A 26,254-nucleotide genomic window follows, 5' to 3' on the forward strand; every position below is an offset into this window, starting at 1 on the left:
TCTTTTTGAATTAGTGTTTTCATTTTTTCCAGATATATATTGAGGAGTGGACTTGCTGATCATATGGTAGCTCTATTTTTAGTTTTTAAAGGAACCTCCAGACTGTTTTCCACAGTGGCTGCACCAATTTACTTTCCTACTAACAGTGTACCTGGGTTCCCTTTTCTCCACATCCTCTCTAACATTTGTTATTTGTAGACTTTTTGATATCAGCCACTCTGACCAGTGTGAGGTGATATCTCACTGTGGTTTTAATTTGCATTTATCTAATAATTACCAATGTCAAGCATCTTTTTATGTGCCTGTTGGCCATCTGTATGTCCTCTTTGGAAAAATGTCTACTTAGGTCTCCTGCCCAGTTTTTGATTGGATTTTTTTTATATTGAGTTGTATGAGCTGTTTGTATACTTTGGATATTAACCCCTTGTCAGTTGCATCATTTGCACATATTTTCTCCCATTCCATAGGTTGCCTTTTTGTTTTGTTGACGTTTTCCTTTGCTGTGAAGAGCTTTTAAGTTTGATTAGGTCCCATTTGTTTATTTTGCTTTTATTTCTTTTGCCTTGGGAGACTGACCAAAGAAAATATTGCTACGATTTATGTCAGAGAATGTTTTGCTTATGTTCTCTTCTAGGAGCTTTATGGTACCATGTCTTACATTTAGGTCTTTAAACCACGTTGAGTTTATTTTTGTGTATGGTGTGAGGGAATGTTCTACTTTCATTGTTTTACATGTGGCTGTCCAGTGTTCCCAGCACCACTTATTGATTAGACTGTCTTTTCTCCATTGTATATTCTTGCCTCCTTTGTTGTAGATGAATTGACCATAAATGCATGAGCCCTTCTTGAAGAGACTATTAAAGGATGAACTTCAGCCAAGAAGAGATAAATGGAAAAGCTACAGCAAAAGGATTGTCTTGAGCAGTGAATTTATTTAACTGAAAGACTAAGACTAAAACAAATACAGGTATAATGTAAATATTATAAATCTTGCCAGTATAGAGATGATAAACTAGGAGGGGAAGAGGAATAGCAAATTTAAGTTTGCTGATTATTTATCACTCAGTTTATTTTCTGGGGGTGGTAGTGGTGGTGGTTCAGAAGATATCAACTAGTGCTAATAAATCAAGTGAGAGAGGTATATTATCCAAGTAAGGATTTCTATAGAATAGTGCTGGCTAGTTTTGCATCTCCCCACACATTCTCTTAATGATCGTAGAAAGCAACAAGGAGAGAAAAAACACCCAGAAACACCCCTTGAAACAAAGGAATAGGGAAGAGTACAAACCTCAAGTTAAGCAAAGGTGTGTAAATAAAGCCCAGAAAGCAGCAGAGTTGGTGCTGGATCTGCTAGTGGTGAGGAGAGACCAGGGAGAGCTGTGAAGAAAAGTGAAAAATGCAGAGAGGCTTTTGTGGGGGTGGCATCTGGAAAATTTCAATGAAGTTTTACTCTAAGAAGGAGAGATCTCGTGTTGAACAGGAACTACTGAGAGCAGGTCTGAATCCTGGCAGTGAGAGCACTGGCACTGAAAGAAAAGGAGTTTAAAGAATTCCCTGGTGGTCCAGTGGCTAAGACTCCATGCTTCCAATACACGGGGTGTGGGTTTGATCCCTGGTTGGAGAACTAAGATCCCACAAGCCATGTGGCACAGCCAAAAAAAAAAGACTATATTATTTAAAAAAAAAAAAAAGAAAGGAGTTTCAAAGTTGAAGGTACTAGAAGGAAGTCTTAGAAGACTGCTTCTAATGGAAAGGGAGGGAGGCATATTGGAAGGTGGTGGCATCCTATGGAGGCAGCAGCCAGTTGCTAAAGAAAAGTAAGGAGGAACCTGACATTAGGGATGCTATTGCAACAAGCTAGAATAGAAAGATCATGGGGAAACTTTCCCAAAAGGTCACTATACATTAAAGAAACTGTCTATAATTTGAGCAAGAAGAGAAGGAGCTCTAGAACTAAGAAAAGTGGAAATTATCCAAGATTCTCTTCTTCTATCACATTATAGAGTTGCCCTACTAACTGGTCCATGAAGTTCAATATATTCTATTATGAACAAGAAAAATTACACTGAAGTATTTTTACAGGGACACTGTGAGAATGAACAGAAAATAATAATCATAACTTCTAGGCAAGAAAATGCATACCAAAAAATTTATGCCATGAAGCATATTAAAACTCCAACATGAAGTAAATAAAATTTTTAAACAAGCAACTACATATCTGAAAGAGTACCATGAAGCAAAAATGAAAAATCTCAGAGAGGATATGGGAAAGCAATAGAAAGATATGAAACAGAAACTGACAGGACTGAATGAAAATGAAGAAAAAGACAAAGACTACTTGCAAGGAATATAAAGGATATAAGTTGAGTAAGTGGCATAGAGAATAGCAATGTCCAAATTCAAGAAAATAAAACAAATGAAGAAAATAATAAAAAAGGATTAGAGAGAACTTGTAACGAACAATCCAAAAAGGAAATTTTTAAAAAATCCACTTACAATAGAACCACAAAGAAATGAAAGTCTTGAACACTGAAAACTACCAAAAAACCCTGCTGAAAGAAATTAAAGAAAATATAAATAAATGGAAATATACATAATGTTCATGGATTGGAAGACTTAATATTGTTGAGATGACAATACTACCCAGACTACACTACAGATTCAATGCAATCTCCATCAAGTTCCCAATGGCATGTTTTAATATTAAAATTCATATGAATTGCAAGGGAACCTGGAAAGCCAAACAATCTTGAAAAAGAAGAAAAAATTTGGAGGAAATACACTCCTCCTGATTTTAAATCTTACCACAAAGCACAGTAATCAAAACAGTGTGATACTGGCATAAATACAGACATATAGACCAATGGAATAGGACAGAGAGCCCCAAAATATGGTCAATTTATTTTAGGCAAGGGTAACAAGACCATTCAATGGGAAAGGGCAATCATTTCAACAAGTGGTACTGGGAAAACTGGATATCCTCATGCAAAAGAATGAAGTTGGACCCTTACTTTATACCATATATGAAAATGAACTCAAAATGGATCAAAGACCTAAAGGTCTGTGCTAAAATTATAAAACTCTTAGAAGAAAACATAGGGGGAAATCTTCATGACAAAACACTCAAAAGAATATACTCAAAAGAATTAAAAGCAAGGATATGAATAGGTATTTGTGTACCCATGTTTATAGCAGCATTATTCACAATAACCAAAAGATGGAAACAACCCAGATGTCTACCAATTGATGAATAAATAAACAAAACATGGTATACACATACAATGGAGTACTATTCAGTCTTAAAAAGGAAGAAAATTCTAACACGTTATGACAGGGATGAACCTTAAAGACATCATGCTAAGCAAAGTAAGCCAGTCACGATAGGACAAATACTGTATGATTCCACTCATATGAAGTACTTAGAGTAATCAAAATGATAGAAACCAAATGTAATAGAATAGTGGTTGCCAGAGACTGGGAGGAGGGGAGAAATGAGAGTTATTGTTTAATGGGTAAAGAGTTTCTAGGGTTTTTCCTGTTTTATTGAGGTATAATTGACAAAGAAAAATTTATATATTTAAGGTATAAAACTTGATTTTTATATACGTATATATTGTGAAATAATCACCACAATCAAGCTAATTAATCTCATATAAAATCACCTCAAATAGTTACCCTTTTCTTTACTTCTTTTTTTGTTGTGAAAACACTTGAGATTTACCCTCTTAGTAAATTTCCAGTATATATGCAGTATAGTCAACTACAGTCACATTGCTGTATGTTAGATCTCTAGAAATTATTCATCTTATAAAATTGAAACTTTGAACCATTTGACCAATATACCTCCATTTCTCCCTCCTCTTAGCAATCACCATTCTACTCTCTGCTTCTATGAGTTTGACTCTTTTAAATTCCACGTATAAATGAGATCATGGGGTATTTGTCTTTCTGTATCTGGATTACTGCACTTAGCATAATGTGCTCCAAGTTCATTTATGGTGTTACAAATGTCAAGATCTCCTTCTTTTTTAAGGTTGAATAATATTCCACATGGGAAAGTAGCTGAGATACTCATACATATTGAGCAAATAAGAAAAAAAAAAACACATCAAATTGGGGGGTAGAGGGTGAGACACAATTGCACCATAAACATTACCCCTAGCACAGCAACACACAACCAGGAAGGAACTCACAATTCCCAGCTTTTCCATGAGGAGCAAAGGATTTGGACCCCATATCTGATACCCCAACTTTTAAGACTTCTACCTGAGATATAGGTCCCTAAAATATCTAGCTTTGAAAGCCAAGGGGTCTGTGTCTACCAAACCCAAAACGCTCTAGTGAACTAAGAGACAGTTCTTAAAGGGCTCATACATACTCACCATGGCTAACGCCCAGAGCCCAGTGAAGAGGCAGCAACTAAAACACAACCAGTCTTTCCATGAAGAAGATCTACTTGCTTACCTTAATAGACGTGGCCAGAGGGCAGACTTCAAATTTAACACATATCTAGGGACCACCTGTAATACTCTCCAGAGTCCATAGAGGCCAGTGGGCACCATCTTCATGCTCTCCCTCTGCCTCTCTCCAGGTCATGAGTATCTCGAGAAAGGAGTTTGTGCATATGTCTGGCACCTCGGTTTTTGCAGCTGCTGCCCAGTGCATGCCCATTGATCACCTGTCTCTGGTGGCCAGTGGGGCTTATGTTCACAGGTCCCACAGGACTATAACAGAGGAACAGTTCTTAACTGGCTATCCCCCTAGATCACAATGCAGAGGCAGCAGACAGAAACTCCCAGGCCTATTTGCTTATCTTAAAAGTTGCAGCTAGAGGGGCAAGCTTCTGATTTAACACACATCTAGGGGCCTGCAATCCTCTCCAGATGACAGGTAGAACAGTGATTGCCATCTTTACTCTTTCCCTCTGCCCTGCCCCACATCACTCGTTTCTCTAAGAAAAGAGCTTGTGCACACATCTGGTGACCAGCCTTTTGTGGCTGCCACCCAAAGGACATATCCCACAACAGCCTGATTCTGGTGGCCAGTGGAGCTTGTATTCACAGGTTCAATGGGATGGTAGCAAAGAAAGAAAGAGTTCACAACTGCCAATCCCCCCAGGACTCAGTGCAAAGGGAACAGACAGAAACCCACAATTCCCAGTCTTCCCCTGAAAGTAGTATATTTGCATACTTTAAAAGCTTTTGCCTGAGGGTCTGGCTTCTAATCAGCCTCCATCTAGGTGCTGACTAAGGTCCTCCCCTTTGGGATATTGACAGATCTTGGAATTCCCTCAACTTCTGGAGCCACTAAGAACAAAGAAGTCTGTTTAGACAACCACAAATGTGTAAGAGACAAGCAAGGACTAGGGCAGGGTTGACAGATAAAGTTCAGCTCCTACACCACACCACTCCTTCAAGACTGGGAGAGGTAACTCTTTTATCTAATGCATAGAAACCAACACAGAGTCAAGGAAAAAGAAGAAATAGAGGAATATCTTCCAAATGAAAGAACAAGACCTTAATGAAAAGGAGATAAGTGGTTTATCTGATAAACAGTTCAAAATAATGATCATAAAGATGATCACCAGATCAGGAGAACAAAGCATGAACAAAGAGAATTTCAACAAAGGAATAGAAAATATAAGAAAGTACCAATTAGAAACCACAGAGTGGAAAAATATAATAACTAAACTGAAAGATTCAACAGCAGACTAGATAAACAGAAGAATGGACCAATGAACTCGAAGACAGGATAGTAGAATTCATCCAATCAGAGGAACAAAAAGAATGAAAAATAGTGAAGATAGCTTAATGGACTTATTGGGCCATATCAAGAGGAACAATATGCACAGTATAGAGGTTCCAGAAGTAAAAGAGAGAGTGAAAGAAGCAGAAAACTTCTTTGAAAAAATAATAGCTGAAAACTTCCCTAACCTGGGGAAGGAAACAGACATTTAGATCTGGGAAGTTCAGAGAGGTCCAATTAAGATGAATGGAGACACTGGACAAGACACATTATAATTAATTGTCAAAAGTTAAAGACAAGGAGAGAATCTTAAAAACAGCAAGAGAAAACAACTTGTTATGTAAAAGGGAACCCCCATAAGGCAATCAGCAGATTTTTCACCAGAAACCTTGCAGGCCAAAAGGGAGTACCACAATATATTCAAAGTGCTGCTGCTGACAAAGAATACTCTACCCACCTGAGTAATCCTTCATTATTGAAGGAAAGCTAAAGAGTTTTCTAGACAAGCAAAAGCTGAAAGATGAAAGAGTTCAGCACCACTAGACTGGCCTTACAAGAGATGTTAAAGGGACTTCTTTAGGTTGAAGCAAAGGGGCACTAAGTAATAACAGGAAAATATATAAAAGTGTAAATCTCACTAGTAAAGGTAAATATATAGTTAAATCTGGAAATAATTTAATGTTGTAATGGTGATGTGCTAATCACATATATCTAGTGTGAAGGATAAAAGACAAAAGTAGTAAAAAAATAACTACAATATTTTGTTAATGGATATGAAACAGGAGGGAAAGGGGCAGGGCACAAAATTTAAAAGAATGGCATAGCCTGAGGACACGACATAAACTGATTAGAACCAAATAGGTCCAAGATGGCTTCCACTAGTCAACCCAAGTTGACTTCTGCTAGACCTTTAGCCTCATCATAACACATCAGCAAGGTAAATGACACACCCACCAGCACCATGACAGTTCTGAGGTCAACCATCAAAGACCAAAAAGTGGGCAGTGGCCCAATTCCTGGAAATCCCCACCTCTTCCCCCAAAATAGTTGGAATAATCCTATGATCTTACCCAGCCCATAAAAACTAACCATATTTTGGGGCTGCTCTCGCCTTTTGAGATGGCCCACACTCTGTCTGTGGAGTGCGTTTCTCTATAAATAAATCCACTTCTTACCTATCACTTTGTCTCTCACTGAACTCTTCTGCAATGAGACCTCAAGAACCTGAGCTTCATTAAGTCCTGAAACCAGGGGTGTGATTTCAGTTAAAAGACTGTGGGTTTTGGCCAGGTGTGAGTCCCGGCCGCATGGGTTCAAGTCCCAATCTGAGGTGCACGGTTTCAGATACACAAGAGGTTAAATTGTGACATCAAAAACATAGATCATTGGTGGGAGAGTAAAGATGCAGAGCTTTAGTATGTGTTCAAATTTGTTATTACCAACTTAAAATACACTGTTATAAATATGTTTTACGTAAACCTCGTGGCAACCACAAAGCAAAAACCTATACTAGGTACACAAAAGATAAAGAGATAGGAATCTAAGCATGCCACTACAGAAAATCATCAAATCCAAAGACAAAGACAGAAGAAGAAAGGACAAAAGAATTACAGAACATCCAGAAAACAACTAATAAAATGATAAAAGCCCATACCTATTGATAATTGCTTTAAATGCAACTGGACTAAATTCTCTAATCAAAAGACATTCAGTGGCTGAATGAATAAAAAACAAGACCCAACTATATGCTGCCTGCAAGAGACTCACTTCAACTTTAAGGACATAGACAGACTGAAAGTGAAGGAATGGAAAAAGATATCCCATGCAAATGGAAAGCAAAAGAAAGCTGAAAGAAAAAAATTCCACTGGTGGTTGCACAGCACAACAATGTGAATGTACTTAATGCCACTGAATCATATACTTAAAAGTAGTAATAAAGATAAATTTTATGTTATATATATTTTATCACAAGTTTTAAAAAAACAAAAAAAGATTGCTATTAAAGTTTTGTTTGATTAATGTTGTCTATCCTACTTAACATGAACTCTCTGTTCCTCTCCTTTTCCAAATCCTACCCAATCTTCAAATTCCAGTTCTAATTCTTCCCAGGCTTCTTCCAATCCCAAAACATGTCACTTTTTTTCTGGATTCCAAGAACTATCACTGTCTGAATGAGTTCATTTGGCAATTAATGATTTTCTGTCTGGTAATAGGTCTTAAACTTTCTTAACTTAAATAATTATTTAGTTCTTTATATGTATAAATAGTTAGATTTAACTTGACTTGATAATAACCTGATAATCTTGATGTGATAATCTTGACTAATTATGTATACTAGATTAAATCTTATCTGAGGGAGTGGCAATATCCTATTCTTAGTGTCAGTCAAGAAGACAAGGTTCTAGAGCTTATGCCGAGGTTTGACTAATAACATATTTTAAAATAGTCCATTTTTATCCCATTGTGCCACTTCTTGCACTTGGTATATCCCAGGCATTTCTTCTTTCAGATGCTCCAGGTTGATAAAGCTCTAGACACTTGTGGCTCTGATTTTTACTCAAGGCTAGAATCACTGAGTGGGCATGGGATTATGCCCATCACCCCACTGGGGAATCAGCCAACAACAAATGTTATCCCCACTTCATGCTAGATAACAATTTGTGTGTGGGATGAGATCTTTGCTGCCAACTCAAGCCCATGCCACCTCTCATTCTCTGACTCAGGATGGCATCACTTTGGCACTCATCCCCTAGTCTTTGTCACCCTGAATGACCACAGAGGGGTCCAAAGAATACACCATTTACCTTCTGAGTTCCTGAAAGGTTGCCTTTATTTACATGCTGATGTTCACCACAGATGAGATAAAACCTGTTAACACTCAGAGAACAAACAGCTCCAGCTCCAAGACTACAACAATTATTTTTCCCTTGCCTCTCCCCTTGAGATGCACTCTTTATAGAAAGACTAGACCAGAATGGTTTTCCTGAGAGCCTTAGTGGCTCTTCTGCACTCCTTTCTTGACTGCTCCACACCATCACTACCCTCAGGCGCAGAGAGGAAGAGGAAGAAGTGGGCAAGTTGTGGCTAATCGTTCTTTGAAGACAGCCTTAAGGAGGAGAAGGACAGGCTGGATGTGGTGGAAAACATAAAAGAGGATTCTTCTGAAGATTCAATACTGGGGGGCTTTTCAATTTGTTTTTCAGGATGAGGGATGTCTACGCAGGAAATTGGTTCATCTGCCTCTATGGCAGACAATGAAGTTTGCAAGGGGGTCTCTCTGGTCGACTCCCAGATGGGTGCTTGGGTGGGTTCAAAGGCCTTCATGGTGGGCACCAGTTGTCTAACGTCATCCTTGCCAGGCATTGGTGTCTTGATGGTTTTGCTGACTTGCTCTGGTTTGCTGGCTTTCTTCATGGGGACTACTGAAAAACAGCTAGGGTCTGGGTGTTTCCTTACACTCTTGGTTAAAGTTGGGTAGAGGGTTGCTTGAATCCAAGGGATTTCCATAACTCGGGCGGGAGGATCTATGGATATATGTGAAGGTTCTTGATTCTCACTTTTTCCAGTTCGGAGGCTTATACTCTGAGATTCTGTGGGATAGAAAAGACAAAAACACAGATTCCTCAGATGTCACTTCTCCAATCTTTGCCGGTCACGTGGTAAAACTGTAGTCATCTTTAAAATGTCAGCCTCTCACTTACCATCTCAGGTTCATTCCCCCTAGTTCTCTCCCTACCCAGGCTTTGGGCAGACTTTCCTATGGTCCTCAATTCATCAAGGTGCTGGAGTTTAAGAGAGACACTTCTCAACTCACTTTTTAGTTCTAGTAGGTTTTTTGTTTGACTCTTTAGAATTTTTAATGTAAATAATCATAAACTCAAATCAGGAGTTTTATTTCTTCCTTTATGCCTATTGCTTATCTTACTGAACTGGCTAGGATCTCCAACACAAGGTCAGATAGAAGTGGTGAGAGCAGATATCCTTGTTTTATTACTTTTTAAATTGAAATATAGCTGATTTACAAAGTTGTGTTAGTTTCTGGTGTACAGCAAAGAGATTCAGTTATATATATTCTTTTCATATTCTTTTCCATGATGGTTTATTAAAGGATATTGAATATATTTCCCTGTGCTATACAGTAGGACCTTCTTGTTTATCTATTTTATATATAGTAGTTTGTATCTGCTAATCCCAAACTACTAATGTATCCTTCCCCCATCCCCTCCCTTTCCCCTTTGGTAACCATAATTTTGTTTTCTATGTCTGTGAGTCTGTTTCTGTTTCATAAATATGTTCATTTGTTTCATATTTTAGATTCCATATATAAAAATGATATCATTTCTGACTTAGTATGATAATCTCTAGGTCCAATCATGTTGCTGCAAATGGCATTATTTCATTCTTTTTAATGGTTGAGTAGTATTCCATTGTATATCACATCATATACATATATATATATATATATATATATATATATATATATATATATATATCATATGTTTATCCATTCGTCTGTCAGTGGACATTTAAATTGCTCCCATGTCTTGGCTATTGTAAATTGTGCTGCTATAAACATTGGGGTGCATGTATCTTTTCAATTTAGAATTTTGTCCAGATATATGCCCAGTAGTGGGATTGCTGGGTCACATGGTAATTCTATCTTTAGTTTTTTAAGGAAACTCCATATTATTCTCCATAGTGGCTGTATCAATTTACATTCCCAGCAGTAGTGCAAGAGGGTTCCCTTCTCTCAACACTCTCTCCAGCATTTGTTATTTGTAGACTTTTTAATGATGGCCATTCTGATCAGTGTGAGGTGGTACCCTGCTGTAGTTTTGATTTGCATTTCTCTAATAATAAGTGATGCTGAGCATCTTTTCATGTGTCTACTGGCCATCTGCATGTCTTCTTTGGAGAAATGTCTATTTAGGTCTTCTGCCCATTTTTTCATTGGGTTGTTCATTTTTTTGTTATTGAGTTGTATGCACTGTTTGTATATTTTGAAAATTAAGCCCTTGTTGGTTGCATATTTTGCAAACATTTTCTCCCAGCCTGTAGGGTGTCTTTTCGTTTTGTTTATGGTTTCCTTTGCTATGCAAAAGCTTATAAGTTTGATTAGGTCCCATTTGTTTATTTTTGCTTTTATTTCTTTGCCTTGGGAGACTAACCTAACAAAATACTGGTATGATTTATGTCAGAGAATGTTTTGCCTATGTTCTCTTCTAGAGTTTTATGGTGTCATGTCTTACATTTAAGTCTTTAAGCCATTTTGAGTTTATTTTTGCATACGGTGAGAGGGTGTGTTCTAACTTCATTGATTTACATGTGGCTGTCCAGCTTTCCCAACACCGCTTGCTGAAGAGACTGTCTTTTCTCCATTGTATACTGTTGCTTCCTTTGTCAAAGAGTAATTGATCACAGTTGTGTGGGTTTATTTCTGGGCTCTCTACTCTGTTCCATTGATCCATATGTCTGTTTTTATGCCAATACCATGCTGTTTCGATTACTGTAACTTTGTAGTATTGTCTGAAGTCTGGGAGGGTTATGCCTCTGACTTTGTTCTTTTTCCTCAGGATTGCTGTGATGATTCTGGGTCTTTTATAGTTCCATATAAATTTTAGGATTATTTGTTCTAGTTCTGTGAAAAATGTCATGGGTAATTTGATAGAGATCACATTAAATCTGTAGACTGCCCTCCCCGTTCAAAAAAAAAAAAAATCTGTAGACTGCTTTGGGTAGTATGGCCATTTTAACAATACTAATTCTTCCAATCCAAGATCATGGGAAAATCTTTCCATTTCTTTGAATCCTCTTTAATTTCCTTTATTAATGTTTTATAGTTGTCAGCATATAAGCCTTTTGCCTCCTTGGTCAGGTTTATTCCTAAGCTTTTTTTTTTAATGCAATTTTAAAAGAAATTGGTTTTTTACTTTCCCTTTCTCATATTTCATTGTTAGTATAAAGAAATCCAACAGATTACTGTATGTAAATCCTGTATCCTGCTACCTTGCTGAATTCGTTTATCAGTTCTAGTAGTTTTTGTGTGGTCTTTAGGGTTTTCTATATATAGTATCATGTCATCTGCATATAATGACCATTTTACCTCTTCTCTTCCAATTTGGAAACCTATTTTTCTTTTTCTTATCTGATTGCTGTGGCTAGGATTTGCAATACTATGTTGAATGGAAGTGGTGAGAGTGGGCATCCTTGTCTTGTTCTAGATTTTAGTGGGAAGGCTTTCAGCTTTCCACCGTTGAGTATTGTGTTGGCTGTGGATTTGTCATAAATGGCTTTTATTATGTTGATATATATTTCCTCTATACCCACATTGGTAAGTTTTTTAATCATGAATGGATGTTGAATTTTGTCAAATGCTTTTTCTGCATCTATTGAGATGATCATGTGTTTTTTTACTTTTCTTTTGTTGATGTGCTGTATCACATTAATTGATTTGCATTAAGTTGAACCATCCTTGTGACCATGGGATGAATGCAACTTGGTCGTTGTGTATGATCTTTTCTATGTGCTGTTGGATTTGGTTTGCTAATATTTTCTTGAGAATTTTTGCATCTATATCCATCAAAGATATTGGCCTGTAATTTTCTTTTTTGGTAGTGTCTTTATCTGGTTTTGGTGTCAGGGTGATGGTGGCTTCATAGAATGACTTTGGGAGTGTTCCCTTTTGGAAGAGTTTGAGAAGGACTGATATAAGTTTTTCTTTGTAAGTTTGCTAGAATTCCCCAGTGAAGCCATCGGGTCCTGGGCTTTTGTTTGCAGGGAGTTTTTAAAATTATAGATTCTATTTCACTTCTAGTTATCAGTCTGTTCAAACTGTGTATGTCATGTTGATTCAGTTTGGTGTGTTGTCTGTTTCTAGAAACTTGTCCATTTCTTGTAGGTTGTCCAATTTTTGGCATGTAATTGTTCATAGTATTCTCTTATTTTATTTTTTGTATGTCTGCTGTATTGGTTGTTATTGCTCCTTTCATTTTTTATTTTGTTTATTTGGGGCCTCTCTCTTTTCTTCTTGGTGAGTCTGGCTAGAGGTCTGTCGATTTTGTTTACCCTTTCATAAAAACCCAGCTGTTGGTTTTATTGATTTTTTTCTATTATTTTTTAATCTGTATTTTATTCATTTCCTCTCTGATCTTTATTATTTCCTTCCTTATGCTGACTTTAGGTTTTATTTCTTCTTTTTCTAATTCTTTTAGGTGGTAGATAAGATTGTTTATTTGAGATTTTTTCTTGTTTTTTGAAGAAGGCCTGTATTGCTATGAATTTACCTCTAAGAACTGCTTTTGCTGCATCCCACAGATTTTGAATGGTTGTGTTTTCATTGTCATTTGCCTCAAGGTATTTTAAAAATTCTTCTTTGATTTCATTGTTGACCCATTGGTTTTTCAGTAGCATGTTGTTTAGTCTCCATGTAATTGTTTTTTCTCATTTCTTTTTCTGTGGTTGATTTCTATTTTCATGCCATTGTGGTCAGAAAAGATGCTTGAAATAATTTTTATCCTCTTAAATTCGTTGAGGCTTGTTTTTTGCCCTAGTATGTTGTCAATCCTAGAGAATGTTCCATGTGCACTCGAAAAGAATGTGTATTCTGTTTTTTTTGGATGTAATGTCCTGAAAATATCAATTGTTTAACTTTTCTATTGTATCATTTAAGATCTCTGTTGCTTACTGATTTTCTGTCTGGAAGATCTGTCCATTGATATGAGTGGGGTGTTAAAGTCTTCTACTATTATTTTATTCTCATCAATTTCTCCCTTTATGTCTGTTAGTATTTGTTTTGTGTATTTTGGTGCTCCTATATTAGGTGTATATATATTAATGAGTTTAATATACTCTTAATGTATTGATCCTTTTATTATTATAGTGTCCTTCATTATCTTTCTTTATGGTCTTTGTTTTAAAGTCTATTTTGTCTGATATGAGTATTGCTACCCCCACTTTCTTATCACTTCTGTTTGCATGAAACATCTTTTTCCATCCCCTCACTTTCAATCCATATGTGTCCTTCACCCTAAAGTAGGTCTCTTGTAGGCAGCATATTACATGCTCTTGTTTTTATCCAATCTGCCACTCTTTGTCTATTGATTGGAGCATTTAGTCCATTGACATTTAAGCTAATTTTTGATAGATATGTATTTATTTCCATTTTAAACTTGTTTTCCAGTTGATTTTGTATTTTTTCTCTGTTCATTTCTTTTTCTTTTGTTTTTCCTTTTGTGGTTTGGTGGTTTTCTTTCATATTATGCTTATGTTCTCTTCTTTTTGGTTTTTATGAATCTATTGTATACTTTTTATTTGTAGTTACACTGTTTTTCAAGTATGTTAACCCATTAGTATATCTACTTGCTTTAAACTGGTAGTCACATAGGCTGAAACATAGTTTTTAAAAATCTACATTTTTGTACTCTCCTCTCCCACTTTTAATGCTTTTGATGTCCTCTTTTACATCTTTTTATTCTTTTGCTGTTCATTGTAGTTATCATCACTTTCCCGAAATTTTTTTTTAACCTGTGTACTGGCTTAAGTGATTTACTTTCCAAATGTGATTTTCTCTTTCACGTAGATTCTTGCTTCTTTTCTATTTAGAGAAAACCTTTCAATATTTCTTTTAGAATAAGTTTAGTATTGCTGTATTCTTTTAGTTTTTGCTTGTCTGAGAAATTCTTTCTCTCTATTCTAAATGATAATCTTGCTGGGTAGAGTATCCTAGTTTGCAGGTTTTTCCCTTTCAGGACTTTGAATATATCTTGCCACTCTCTTCTTGGTCTGCAGTGTTTCTATAGAGAAATCAGCTGATAGCCTTGTGGGGAGTTCCCTTGTAATTAACTCTTTGTTTTTCTCTTGCTGCCTTTAGAATCTTCTCTTTATCTTTAACTTTTGCAAATTTTTTAAAATAAATTTATTTATTTATTTATTTTTGGCTGCGTTGGTTCTTCGTTTCTGTGCGAGGGCTTTCTCCAGTTGTGGCGAGCGGGGGCCACTCTTCATCGCGGTGCGCGGGCCTCTCACTGTTGCGGCCTCTCATTGTGGAGCAGGCTCCAGATGCGCAGGCTCAGTAGTTGTGGCGCACAGGCTTAGTTGCTCCATGGCATGTGGGATCTTCCCGGACCAGGGCTCGAACCCGTGTCCCCTGCATTGGCAGGCAGACTCTCAACCACTGCGCCACCAGGGAAGCCCAACTTTTGCAATTTTAATAATAATATGTCTTGGTGTAGGTCTGTTTGAGTTCATCTTGTTTGGGACGTTCTGTGCTTCCTGTACCTGGATATGTGTTTCCTTCTTTAGGTTTGGGACGTCTTCAGCCATAATTTCTTCAAATACATTTTTGATTCCCCTTTCTCTTTCTTCTCCTTTTGGGACTCCTATTACGTGTAGATTGGCACCTTTTACATTACCCCATACACCTCATATATTGCTTTCTTTTTTTTTTTTCATTTGCCTCTTTTGTCTGCTGTTCCAATTGGGTGATTTCCATTGTTCTATCTTCCAGATCTTTTATTCATGCTTCTGCATTATTTAGTTTGCTATTTATTGCCTTTTGCTCAGCTTTTGTCTTGGTAAATGAGTTTTCTAATTTTAACTGCTTCCTTTTTACAGTTACTTTTTATAGTAATCTGCATTTCTATCAATAGGCCTTCTTAATTCCTTCAGTATTTTTATTACCTCCTTTTTGAACTTGGGATCTGGTAAACTGGAGATATCTATTTCATTGTTTGTCCTTTCAGGCGAATTTTCTTGATTGTTTAATTGCGAGTGGTTCCTCTGCTTCTTCATTTTACTCATATTTTTCTGACCCTATGAGTTTTGGAGAAACAGTTATCTACTGTGGTTTTAAATGGCTGTTTTTATGTGGGAGTGTCCCTTTGTTGCCTCCATGTGTCTAATATTTTTGGTGTGAGGGCTGTTTTCAGTATGGACGCCTGCCTCATCTTTCCTCAGTGTTTGCTGGCTGTTATCCCCTTAATAGAGAGTGTGATTATTGTTGGGGTGACCAGAGCCTGCAAGGGATGTTGAGCAGGGCCTCTTCTTTGTTCTTTAGTTGTCACAGCCCTGTTGGGCACAGGGTCTACTCCCCAGTTGTTGGAGAAGACACCCTCATATCCATTTCTGAACTGCAGCATGAGGTAGGTGGGGCTGGAGTGCTCCTGCTGGGAGAGGATCCACTGAGTATTCCTCCACAGGAGCTGTGTATATTAAGTCCCCTACATACAAACCTTCAAGTTGCAAACTTTCAAAGATGCAAACATGCATTTTCATGTCCAATCACATAAGTTAGTTCACGCGTCTGGTGTACATTGTCATGTTCGTGCATCCTCTACAAGTTGTGCTTTTGTGTACTTTACTGTACAGTACTGTATACAGTATAGTAGTACAGTATCTTTATTTCAAGCCCAGGATGTCCAGAAGCAAGCGTAAATGCAGCAGTGTTGTAGCTTATACTGCTAAGAAGTGCCAAGTGATAACGATGGAAACAAAAGTGAAAATAATTGAGAGAGTGGAGTGAGGCGAAAAGATGGTAGACGTCCTTGTTCTTATAACATGAATCATTCAACCATCAGCATGATTCTAAAGAACAAGGACAAGATCACGGAACATGTGAAGTCTTCTGTGCCAATAATGTCAACAATAATATCAAAGAAGAGTGGAAAAAATGGAGGAGATGGAGAAACTTCTCAGTGTGTGAATGCAGGATCAGCATTAGTGTCGAGTCCCCCTCAGCTTAATGTTGATTCAAGAGAAAGCTAAAAGCCTTTTATGAAGACTTGAAGAAGAAACATGGTGAAGAATCAGAGGGTGCCAGCCATGGCTGGTTTCATTGGTTCAAGGCTAGAGCCAAACTTCACAATGTAAAAGTAAGTGGCAAGGCAGTGAATGCAGATACAGTAGCTGCCTGGGAATTTCCTGAAATGCTTTGAGAAATTATTGATGAAGGCATGTATTTACCCGAGCAGGTTTTTAATGTAGATGAGACAGGACTGTACTGGAAGAGGATGCCAGACCGAAGTTACATCAGTAAGGAGGAAAAGTTGATGCCAGGCTATAAAGCAGCAAAGGACAGGCTAACTCTGTTGATGGGTAGCAATACTTCCAGCAGTATGAAGCTGAAGCCCCTCTTAGGTTATCATTCAGAGAACTCAAGAGCCCTTTAAACATAGCCAAGGGCTCTCTTCCTATTGTGTGGAAGAGTAACCCCAAAGCCTGGGTTACATAGACCATTTTCCAGGACTGGATTTTCCACCACTTTATCCCAGAGGTAGAGAAATATTGCTTGGAGAAGGACGTCAACATTCTTTTGTTGCCGGACAGTGCTCCAGGCCACCCCCCATTCACGGACAACTTTCATCCCAAAGTAGTGCTTCCGCCACCAAATACTACGTTGCTCTTCCAACCTACGGACCAGGGAGTTACAGCGATTTTCAAGAAATATTATTTATGTCACACATTTTGTCAGGCAGTAAAAGTGAGTGACAAATCAGGAACAACCTTGTGACAATTTTGAAAGGACTATAACATCTACAAGCCCACAAAAAACATTGACTTTGCTTGGCGTGAGGTTATGGCCATCACCATGAATGGGGTATGGAAGAACCTTTGCCTGCAGTTTGTTGACAATTTTCATGGATTTGAGAATGTGGATGAGGAGTTCAAAGAGGTCTTCAGCAACTTAGTGACCCTCAGCAAGAAGATGGAGCTAGATCTGCAAGAGGACAACTTCACTGAACTCCTTGCTGTGTAACATGAGGAGCTTACTAATGAAGACCTGACAGAATTGGAGGCCCAGAGAAAGGACGAAGACAGACAAGAGGAAGAAGAAGTAACTGAAGAACCAGAGATTCATGACACAGGAAATGGCAAAGGGATTTTCTTTATTTGAGGAGGCACTGTTAGTTTTTGAGGCACAGGACCAGAATGTAGAACAGTACTCAAAGGTTGCAGCAGCCGTTCAGAATGCAATCCAGTACTACCGTGTCATCTATGACAAGAAAAAAACAGCTACTACCCAGACATCACTGGATCATTTTTTCACGAGGGTAGATAGAATTGAATCCAGCAATGAACTAGAACCTGTGCCATCAACGTCAGGCATCAGTGAAATTGCAGCTTGCCCTCCATCTCCTATTGCTGATGATCCTTCAGCTCTACCATCTCCCACCTCCTCTCCCTCTTCCAGTCAGTAACTCTTCTTGCCTGTTCATGTGATGCCAGCCCCTGTATGCCAGCTGTTGTACTGTACTACTGTACGTTTCAAGGTACTGCACTGTAAGATTAAAAATGTTTATTTTTGTGTTTTTTTTTTGTAAAGGTTAGAAAGGCTTTTTTTTTGATAAATTTATTTTATTTATTTTATTTTTGGCTGTGTTGGGTCTTCGTTGCTGTGCATGGGCTTTCTCTAGTTGCAGCAAGCAGGGGCTACTCTTCCTTGCAGTGCGCGGGTTTCTCATTGTGGTGGCTTCTCTTTTTTTCAGAGCACAGCCTCTAGGCACGGAGGCTTCAGTAGTTGTGGCTCGCGGGCTCTAGAGTGCAGGCTCAGTAGTTGTGGTGCTGGGGCTTAGTTGCTCCACGGCATGTGGGATCTTCCCAGACCAGGGCTCGAACCTGTGTCCCCTGCATTGGCAGGTGGATTCTTAACCACTGCGCCACCAGGGAAGCCCTTGTTTGTTTTTTATGTATTATTTGTGTGAAAAGTTATTATAAACCTATTACAGTATGGTGCTATATAGCCGACTGTGTTAGTTGGTTTCCTAGGCTAACTTTGTCGGACTTATGAACAAATTGGACTTAACGAACGCACTCTCGGAACGGAACTCATTCGTATGTAGGGGACTTACTGTACTGGGAAGTGCACTCTGTGGTGTCACCTGTCACCCATACACTGTTTTGGGCACTGCCCTCAGCCCGGACTCAACCATGGGAATTCAGGCAATCAGCCCGAGTGTCCCTCAGGCACTGTACTCACAAAGCCTCTAGCGCAGATCTGTTGGCACAGAACCACTGAAGTCAGGCACGGAGACTGCCATAGTCACGCACCTGGTCCCACCATTGGAGCTACTGAGTCAGTCCAAACCTTGGCCCCGCCTCAGTGTGCTTGCACGGCAAAGCCTGCAGCCACTATAGCCGGACCCGCTCCAGCCACAGGAACACAAGTAATCTGCTTGGATATCCCAGACAAACTGAGTTTACATAGCTACGTGTGTCGCATAAGTCCCTGGGTTGCACAACCACTGCACACTCAGATTTCAGTCCTGCTTCTGAAGTCGCTCAGCCTCTGGGGATCAGCTGGAATTTCAACCCCACCTCCACTTATGGGCAACCTGCCAGCGCTTGCATGCTCCCAGAGCTCATAGAGATGGAGCCACTCCTGCTGTGAGCATGTTGAGTAAAGCTGCTATGGCGGGGTCCATCCCACTCTTCGTGCACATTGACAGTGGGGCTTCAGTGGCAGAGCCCTGCCTGCTGTGAGCACGCTGAGAATGAGGCTGCTATGGTGAGCCTCACCCCTCCCTTCGCGCATGCGTGTTAACAATGGGGCTTCAATGGTGGACCTGGGCTCCTTCCTGCACACACCCCCAGTTGCAGCTTGGACCACACTCCAGCCCCTTCAGGCTGTCTCCATGCAGCCAATCCATCTTCTCTCTGGGTCTGTCCTCTGAATCCCAAGCTTCAGCACCCAGCACCCCACACACACCAGCAGACATGTGTCTCAGGCTAGGGAGTGCAGGGAGGCGGCCAGACCCTCTGTGCTGGTCTTTCTCTGTTCTGCATGCTGCAAACTGGCTGCTGCACTCTCCTCCAAGCCTCTGGAGCTCTCTTTCTGTTCTACCTGACATCCCCACCAGTGAAAGCGCTTCCCAGTGTGAGGGAACCTTTCCTCTTTCACAGCTCCCTCCCAGGGCACAGGTCCCACCCCAATTCCATTTTTTTTTCTTTCCTCCTACCCAGTTATGTGGTGATCTTTTTTGCAATTTTGGTTTTATGAGATTTTCTGCCAGCATTCAGCAAGTATTCTGGGAGAACTGTTCCACATGTAAATGTATTTTTGATGTATTTGTGGGAGGAGGTGAGCTCCCCATCTTCCTATTCCACCATCTTGATCAGGCTCCCCTTGTTTTATTTCTGATCTTAGAGGGAAAATATTCATTGTTTCACCATTAAAATGATACTGGCTGTAGGTTTTCTGTAAATATTTTCCATCAGATTGAGGAAGTCTCATTCTATTCCTAGTTTGCCCAGAGCTTTGATCATAAATGGGTGTTGATTCTTGTCAAATATGCTTTTTCTACTTTATTTTGTTAATATGGTGGATTATAATGATTAATTTTCAAATGACATATTCATCTTGCACTGTTGGGATAAACCCCACTTACTCAAGATGCATTATCCTTTTTATATACTGATAGATTCAATTTGCTAATATTTTGTTCAGGATTTTTGTCTAAGTTCATGAATGATATTGATCTGTATACTTAGTACTTGTAACATCTTTGTCAGGTTTTATATGAGTGTATTGCTGACCTCAAAGAATCAGCTGGGAAGTGTTCCTTCCTCTTCTTTTTCTGAGTTGGTATGGGATTTCCTTCCTTCCTTCCCTCCTCCCTTCCTTCCTTTCCTCCTTCCTTCCTTCCTTCTTTCCTTCCTTCCTTCCTTTTTATTTCTTAAATATTTGATCAACCAGTGAAACTCTTTGGCCCTGGACTTTTCTTTATGGTGAAGTTTTTGATATACAAATTTGACTCTGACAGATAGTAGGCTATTACAAATTTATATATCTTCTCTCAATTCTAGTAAGTTTTGTATTTCAAAGAATTTCTCTACTTCAAGTTGTCAAATATAATGGCATAAAAATGTTCATAATATTCCTTTTTATGTCTAGGATCTGGAGTGATATTTCCTCTTTCATTCATCATTTATCATATTGGCAATCAAACTCTCTCTCTCGCTAAAAGTTTATCAATTTTATTTATCTTTTCAAGAACCAACTTTTCATTTTCTCTATGTTTGTATCTTTTCTATTTCGTTGATTCCTGCTGTCTTTAGTGTTTCCTTCCTTTTACTTAGAGAAAAATTTACTTTTCTTTTTCTAGATTCTTAAGGCAGAAAATTAATCAATATTAAAGCAATCTTCCCTCTAACATTTAAAGTTAGAAATGTCCCTCTAAGTCCTGCTTTAGCTGTACCCCACAAATTTTGTTGTTGTATATGCATTATCCTTTAGTTTGAAGTATTTTCCAACTTCCCTTGTGATTTATTCCTTGGTCAATGGGGTTTTAAGAAATACACTAGGGGCTTCCCTGGTGGCGCAGTGGTTGAGAATCTGCCCGCCAACGCAGGGGACATGGGTTCGAGCCCTGGTCTGGGAGGATCCCACATGCCGCGGAGCAACTAGGCCCGTGAGCCACAAGTACTGAGCCTGCGCGTCTGGAGCCTGTGCTCCGCAACAAGAGAGGCCGCGATAGTGAGAGGCCCGCGCACCGTGATGAAGAGTGGCCCCCGCTCGCCGCAACTAGAAAAAGCCCTCGCACAGAAACGAAGACCCAACACAGCCAAAAATAAATAAATAAATAAGTAAATTTATTTTAAAAAAAAAGAAAGAAATACACTAATTTCCAGCATCTAGAGGCTTATCTAGATATATTATTCATGTTTGTTTCTAATTTAATTTTGCTGTGGTCACAGAACATACTCTGTAAGATTTCAGTCTTCTGAAATTCATCTATTGATGATACTTTTCACACTTTTTTATTTTATGCATTCCTTAACTAATTATTGTAATTTTAGTTATTTTTACTACCTTTGTCTTTTAACCTTCATGCTTGCTTTATAAGTGATTGATCCCCTATCTTTATTATATATTTACATTTTCCAGTGAGATTTTAATTTTTGTATGTTTTCTTATTATCAATTAGTGCCATTTCTTTTCAGTTTAAAGAAGTCCCTTTAATATTTCATGTAGAATCAGTGTAGTGGTGATAAACTCCTTTAGTTTTTGCTTATCTTGGAAACTCTTAATCTCTCCTTCATTTCTGAATGATAAACTTGCTGGGTAGAGAGTTCTTGGTGGGATTTTTTTTTCCTTTCAGCACTTTGAATATGTCACACGACTCCTTTATTGCCTCAAGTTATTTTTCTCTTGCTGCTTTAAGGATTCCCTCTTTATCCTTAACTTTTACCATTTTAATTGTAATGTGTCGTATGTGTATCTCTTTGGGTTCATCTTATTTGGAGCTCTCTGGGATTCCTGGACCCAGATATCTGTTTCCTTCCCCAGATTAGGATATTTTTTAATCACTATTTCTTCAGATAATTTTTCTGGCCCTTTCTCTCTCTCTTCTCCTTCTGAGACCCATATAATACAAATGTTATTCCACATGACGTTTTCCCAAAGGTTCCATATGATAGCTTCACTTTTTAAAATTCCTTCATTTTGCTGCTCTGTCTGGGGGAGTTCCACTATTCTATCTTTTAGCTTGCTCATTCGTTTTTCCACCTCATCTACTCTGCTGTTGAAGCCGCTAGTGTATTTTTTCAATTCAGTCATAACTTCTGTTTGGTACTATCTTATATTTTTTATCTCATTGTGAAAGTTCTATGTTCATCCTTTCCTTTCCTGAGTTTGATGAGCATATTTATGACCATTACATTAAAGTCTATCAGGCAGATTGCTTATCTCAGTTTCCTTTAGTTGTTTTTCTGAGCTTTCTGTCTTGTTCGTTTGATTAGACCATATTCCTCTCTCTCCTCATTTTGCCTAATTCTCTGTTTCTTTCTATGTATTAGGTAAATCAGCTGTCTCTCCCAGGCTGTTGTATAGATTGTCATGTAGTCTATTTGGGGAAATATGCCATGTACACTTGAAAATATTGTATATTCTGCAGTTGTTGGGTAAAATGTTATATGTCAATTAGGTCAAGGTGGCTGAAAGTGTTGTTCAGACTTCTATATTCCTTCTTGTTTTATTTTTTGTGTTTAATTGTTCTTTCAAGTACTGAGTAAAGAATGTTAAAATCTCCAACTATGATCTCTCTTTCAGTTGTTGTCTAACATGTTTTGAAACTCTGTTATTAACTGAACACAGAGTTCAGTTAACTGAAAACAGTTATATTAACTGAAAACAGACTTATAACTATAATGCCTTCCTGATATACTGACCTTTTCATCATTATGAAATCTATCTCTGTTTCCAGTAATGTTCCATGTTTTGAAGTTTCTTTTTTCAGAAAATATTTTTATGTTTATTGTTTGCATGGCATATCATTGTCCCATCCTTTCACTTTGTAATCTATTTGTACCTTTGTATTTGAAGTATTTCTTTTGTAGACAGCATATGGTTGGGTCTTGCTTTTTTCTATCTAGTCTGACAATCTCTACTTTTGATTTGAGTATTTGATCCATTTATATTTAATGTAATTAATTAAATGGTTGAATTAATGGTGACCATGTTTCAACTTGTCTTCTATTTGTTTTGTCTGTTATTTTGCCTCCTTTGTCCTTTTCTCTCTGAATCCATCTACTATAAAGAGAGATTCTCCTGCTGGCATTGAAGAAAAACCTGCCACATTGTGAGTGGGCCAAATGGCTAGGACTGGATATGGTTTCTAAACTCAAATCAAAACCCAGTCAACAGTGATCACAAAAAAAGGGGCATTTCAGCTCCTGTGAGGAACTAAATTCTGCCAACAACCAGTGATCTTGGAGACTCTAAGTCTCAGAAGAGATTGCTGCCCAGGCCAACACCTCAATGTTAGCCTGGAGAGACTCTATGCAGAGGACCTAACAAACCCATGCCTCCACCCCTGACCCACACAAACTGTGAGATGATAAATTTGTGTTGCATTGAGCTGCTAAATTTGTGGTAATTTTTTCTATAGCAATAAAAAACTAATACATACGGTAATAGAATCTATCCAAAATGAAGCAAAGAAATTAAATAGGCTAAAAATAAACATGAACAGAGTTTCAGTCACTTATAGGATAAAATGAAACTGTCTAACATCTATGTAATTGGAATCCCAGAAAGAAGGTAGAGGCAAAAAAATTTTGAAAAATAAAGACTGAAAATTTATCCAGTTTGATAAAAATTATACTGTGACTGATCTAAGTAGCTCAAAAAACTCCAAGCAGGATGGACACACACACACACAAACACACTCACTCACTCACTTACATACACACTCATATACAACAAGATAAACTATAATCAAATTACTGAAAACCAGTAATAAGAGAAACAATCTTAAAAAGCAGCCAGAGAAAAAGGACATATTACAAGTGAAGGAACAATGATTTTTTTTTTTTAATGGAAGATCTTTTTGGAAGACTTTTCATAAGAAACTATATGAGACAGAAGACAAAGGATCAACTTCTTTAAAGGTCTGAAAAATATATCCTAAAGCTAGAGAGGTGATAAAGCATTCCAGTGGCAGCAGTAGGTGCAGCAGTACATGCCCATCTTGGAGATGGTCATGGTGCAAGATGTGACACTATGCTTAGTGTTCAAGGCTCTATTCTCCCCAAACTGAATGGATCTGGACGGTGGTTTTGGCTTCTTTCCAGTCTTCCTTGTTCCTTGCCTGATTCCAAACTTGGCCCACCCCTTCTAGGTATCTCTTGGAGGTACTCAAACAGCCTTTTCATGCATTTACTTAGTTCAGGCAAAATTGGTTTCTCTAATTGGGCAACTAAAAAATCTTAAAAACAGGAAAAATTCTTAATTCATTTCCTACTTACCTTACTCTCTTATCATCATTCAACACAGTTTGAAGTTGGGGTCAAGTTAACTCAGTACTTTTCTAAGGCATTATAGCCTTGTCTTTTATCCCAATTGAAACAGCTCTTTGAGCTTTCCTTTAAAATTTCTCTCCCGTTCATGCTTTCCTCAACATTCCCATATTCTTTTCATTTCTTCACTGGATTACTGTTATGGGCTAAATTGTGTGTCCCACATTCATATGTTGAGGCCATAACCTCCAGTACCTCAAAATCTGCCTGTATATGGAAACTGGGCCTTTAAAGAGGTGATTAAAACGAGGCCATTGGGGTTGGCCCTGATCCAGTCTGACTAGAGTAGAGAAAATTTGGACACACAGAGAGACACGGGGCAGGGGTGGGTAGAGGTGTGTGCACAGAAAAAAGGCTGTGTCAGGACACAGAAGAAAGTGGCTATCTGCTAGCCAAGGAGAGAGGGCTCAGTAGAAACCAAACGTGCTGACACAATGATCTTGCACCTCTAGCCTCCAGAACTGTGCGAAAATCAATTTCTGTGTTTTAGCCACCCAGTCCATGGTATTTTGTTATGGCAGCCCTAGTTTACTAATAAAACTACTAAAAATCATAAGGGAGCTGGAACATAGCCTTCAGACTTCCTAACAGCCAGCAGAGTGATCTAAAAATCCATGTAACTCAGCGTTATTTGAGATCTCTCTGTCCCTTAAGAGATTTCAGTGAGCTTGGTTTAAACCTTCAGTTTCACAGAATGAAAGTCCATTTCCTTTCATTTAATTTATTCAAATTTCTGAACTTATTTTTTCATGGTCCCTTTGGATCCATCACTGCAACTCTAAGTAATGTATGAGTTTAACCCTCTGCCAGCTGGTACATGGCATCTCATGATCTTCACCACTGTCCACAAGAAATTAAATTAATTCATGATTTTGTGACTGTATCAACTTTACTTAAGGCTCCAAGAGCTATGGGAGGAAACTGTATCTTGTACTGCACAGTCCTCTGCTTCCTAACTGGTTTTCCCTTTGACATTGCACTGGCTTCCCAAACCAGTAACTCACTGTGTGATTATACCCACAACCACCTGAATAATAAACTCTAGTTTCCATTCCCTTACTGGACCTATCTCACTTAGCCTCTGAGTTATTCTGCTGAATAATAAGTTATTCTGCTATTCCATCCCTTTACTCAGAAGTCTACACAAGCTCCCTTGTTTGAAATTCATTTGCCATCTCCTGATTGCTTATATGCAGAGCCTAGACTCTAGTCCAGCATTCCCCCTCCACAGTTTTCTCCCTCCACCTTCCAATATACATCACCCACAACTGAAGCCACATAAAGCACATTCAGCCCTGATAAGCATGGCACCTTCTCTGTCCTGGACCTAGGTGCCTAGCCTAATGGTATCAATTGCTATGCCTTTGCCTGCTTCGTCACTGCTCTCTGTGGGCCAGAACCTCTGTTCTCTTGTGTCACCCTACATAGATGGCTTTCAGTTACTTCAGTCTCTCTCACAGTGCCTCGCGCAAAGTAGGTACTCAATAACTATGTGATGAATGAATATATCAACAAGTGAACAAAAAATACCCGTGTTCAAAATCTTCCAAGGAGTCTCATTGTTTAGAGGATAACGTCCACAAAGAATCCTGATGCCAAGGGCCCTCCAGAAATGTGCCCAGCCTCTTTGTCCCAACTTCTCACTGGTCTCCACTCTTTCAACTCTTGTCGAAAACATTAAAGGCAGGCCCTGTATCCTGGAGGCAACGGGTAGGGA

The 26,254-nt window shown here is 38.5% G+C and overlaps 1 protein-coding gene across 1 annotated transcript in view; it reads right to left on the reverse strand.

Moving 5' to 3' along the window:
• Positions 1 to 8,829: 8,829 nt before the first annotated feature.
• The window catches only part of GDPD4 (glycerophosphodiester phosphodiesterase domain containing 4), a 120,008-nt gene continuing 102,583 nt past the window's right edge, over positions 8,830 to 26,254 (reverse strand). The window contains exon 15 of the mRNA XM_007187635.2: positions 8,830 to 9,335. Coding sequence (XP_007187697.2) covers positions 8,830 to 9,335 — 506 coding nt within the window. The remainder of the gene's footprint in view (positions 9,336 to 26,254) is intronic.

This window comes from Balaenoptera acutorostrata, chromosome 9 (genome assembly GCF_949987535.1).
Source record: "Balaenoptera acutorostrata chromosome 9, mBalAcu1.1, whole genome shotgun sequence".
Classification (NCBI taxonomy): Eukaryota; Metazoa; Chordata; class Mammalia; order Artiodactyla; family Balaenopteridae; genus Balaenoptera; species Balaenoptera acutorostrata.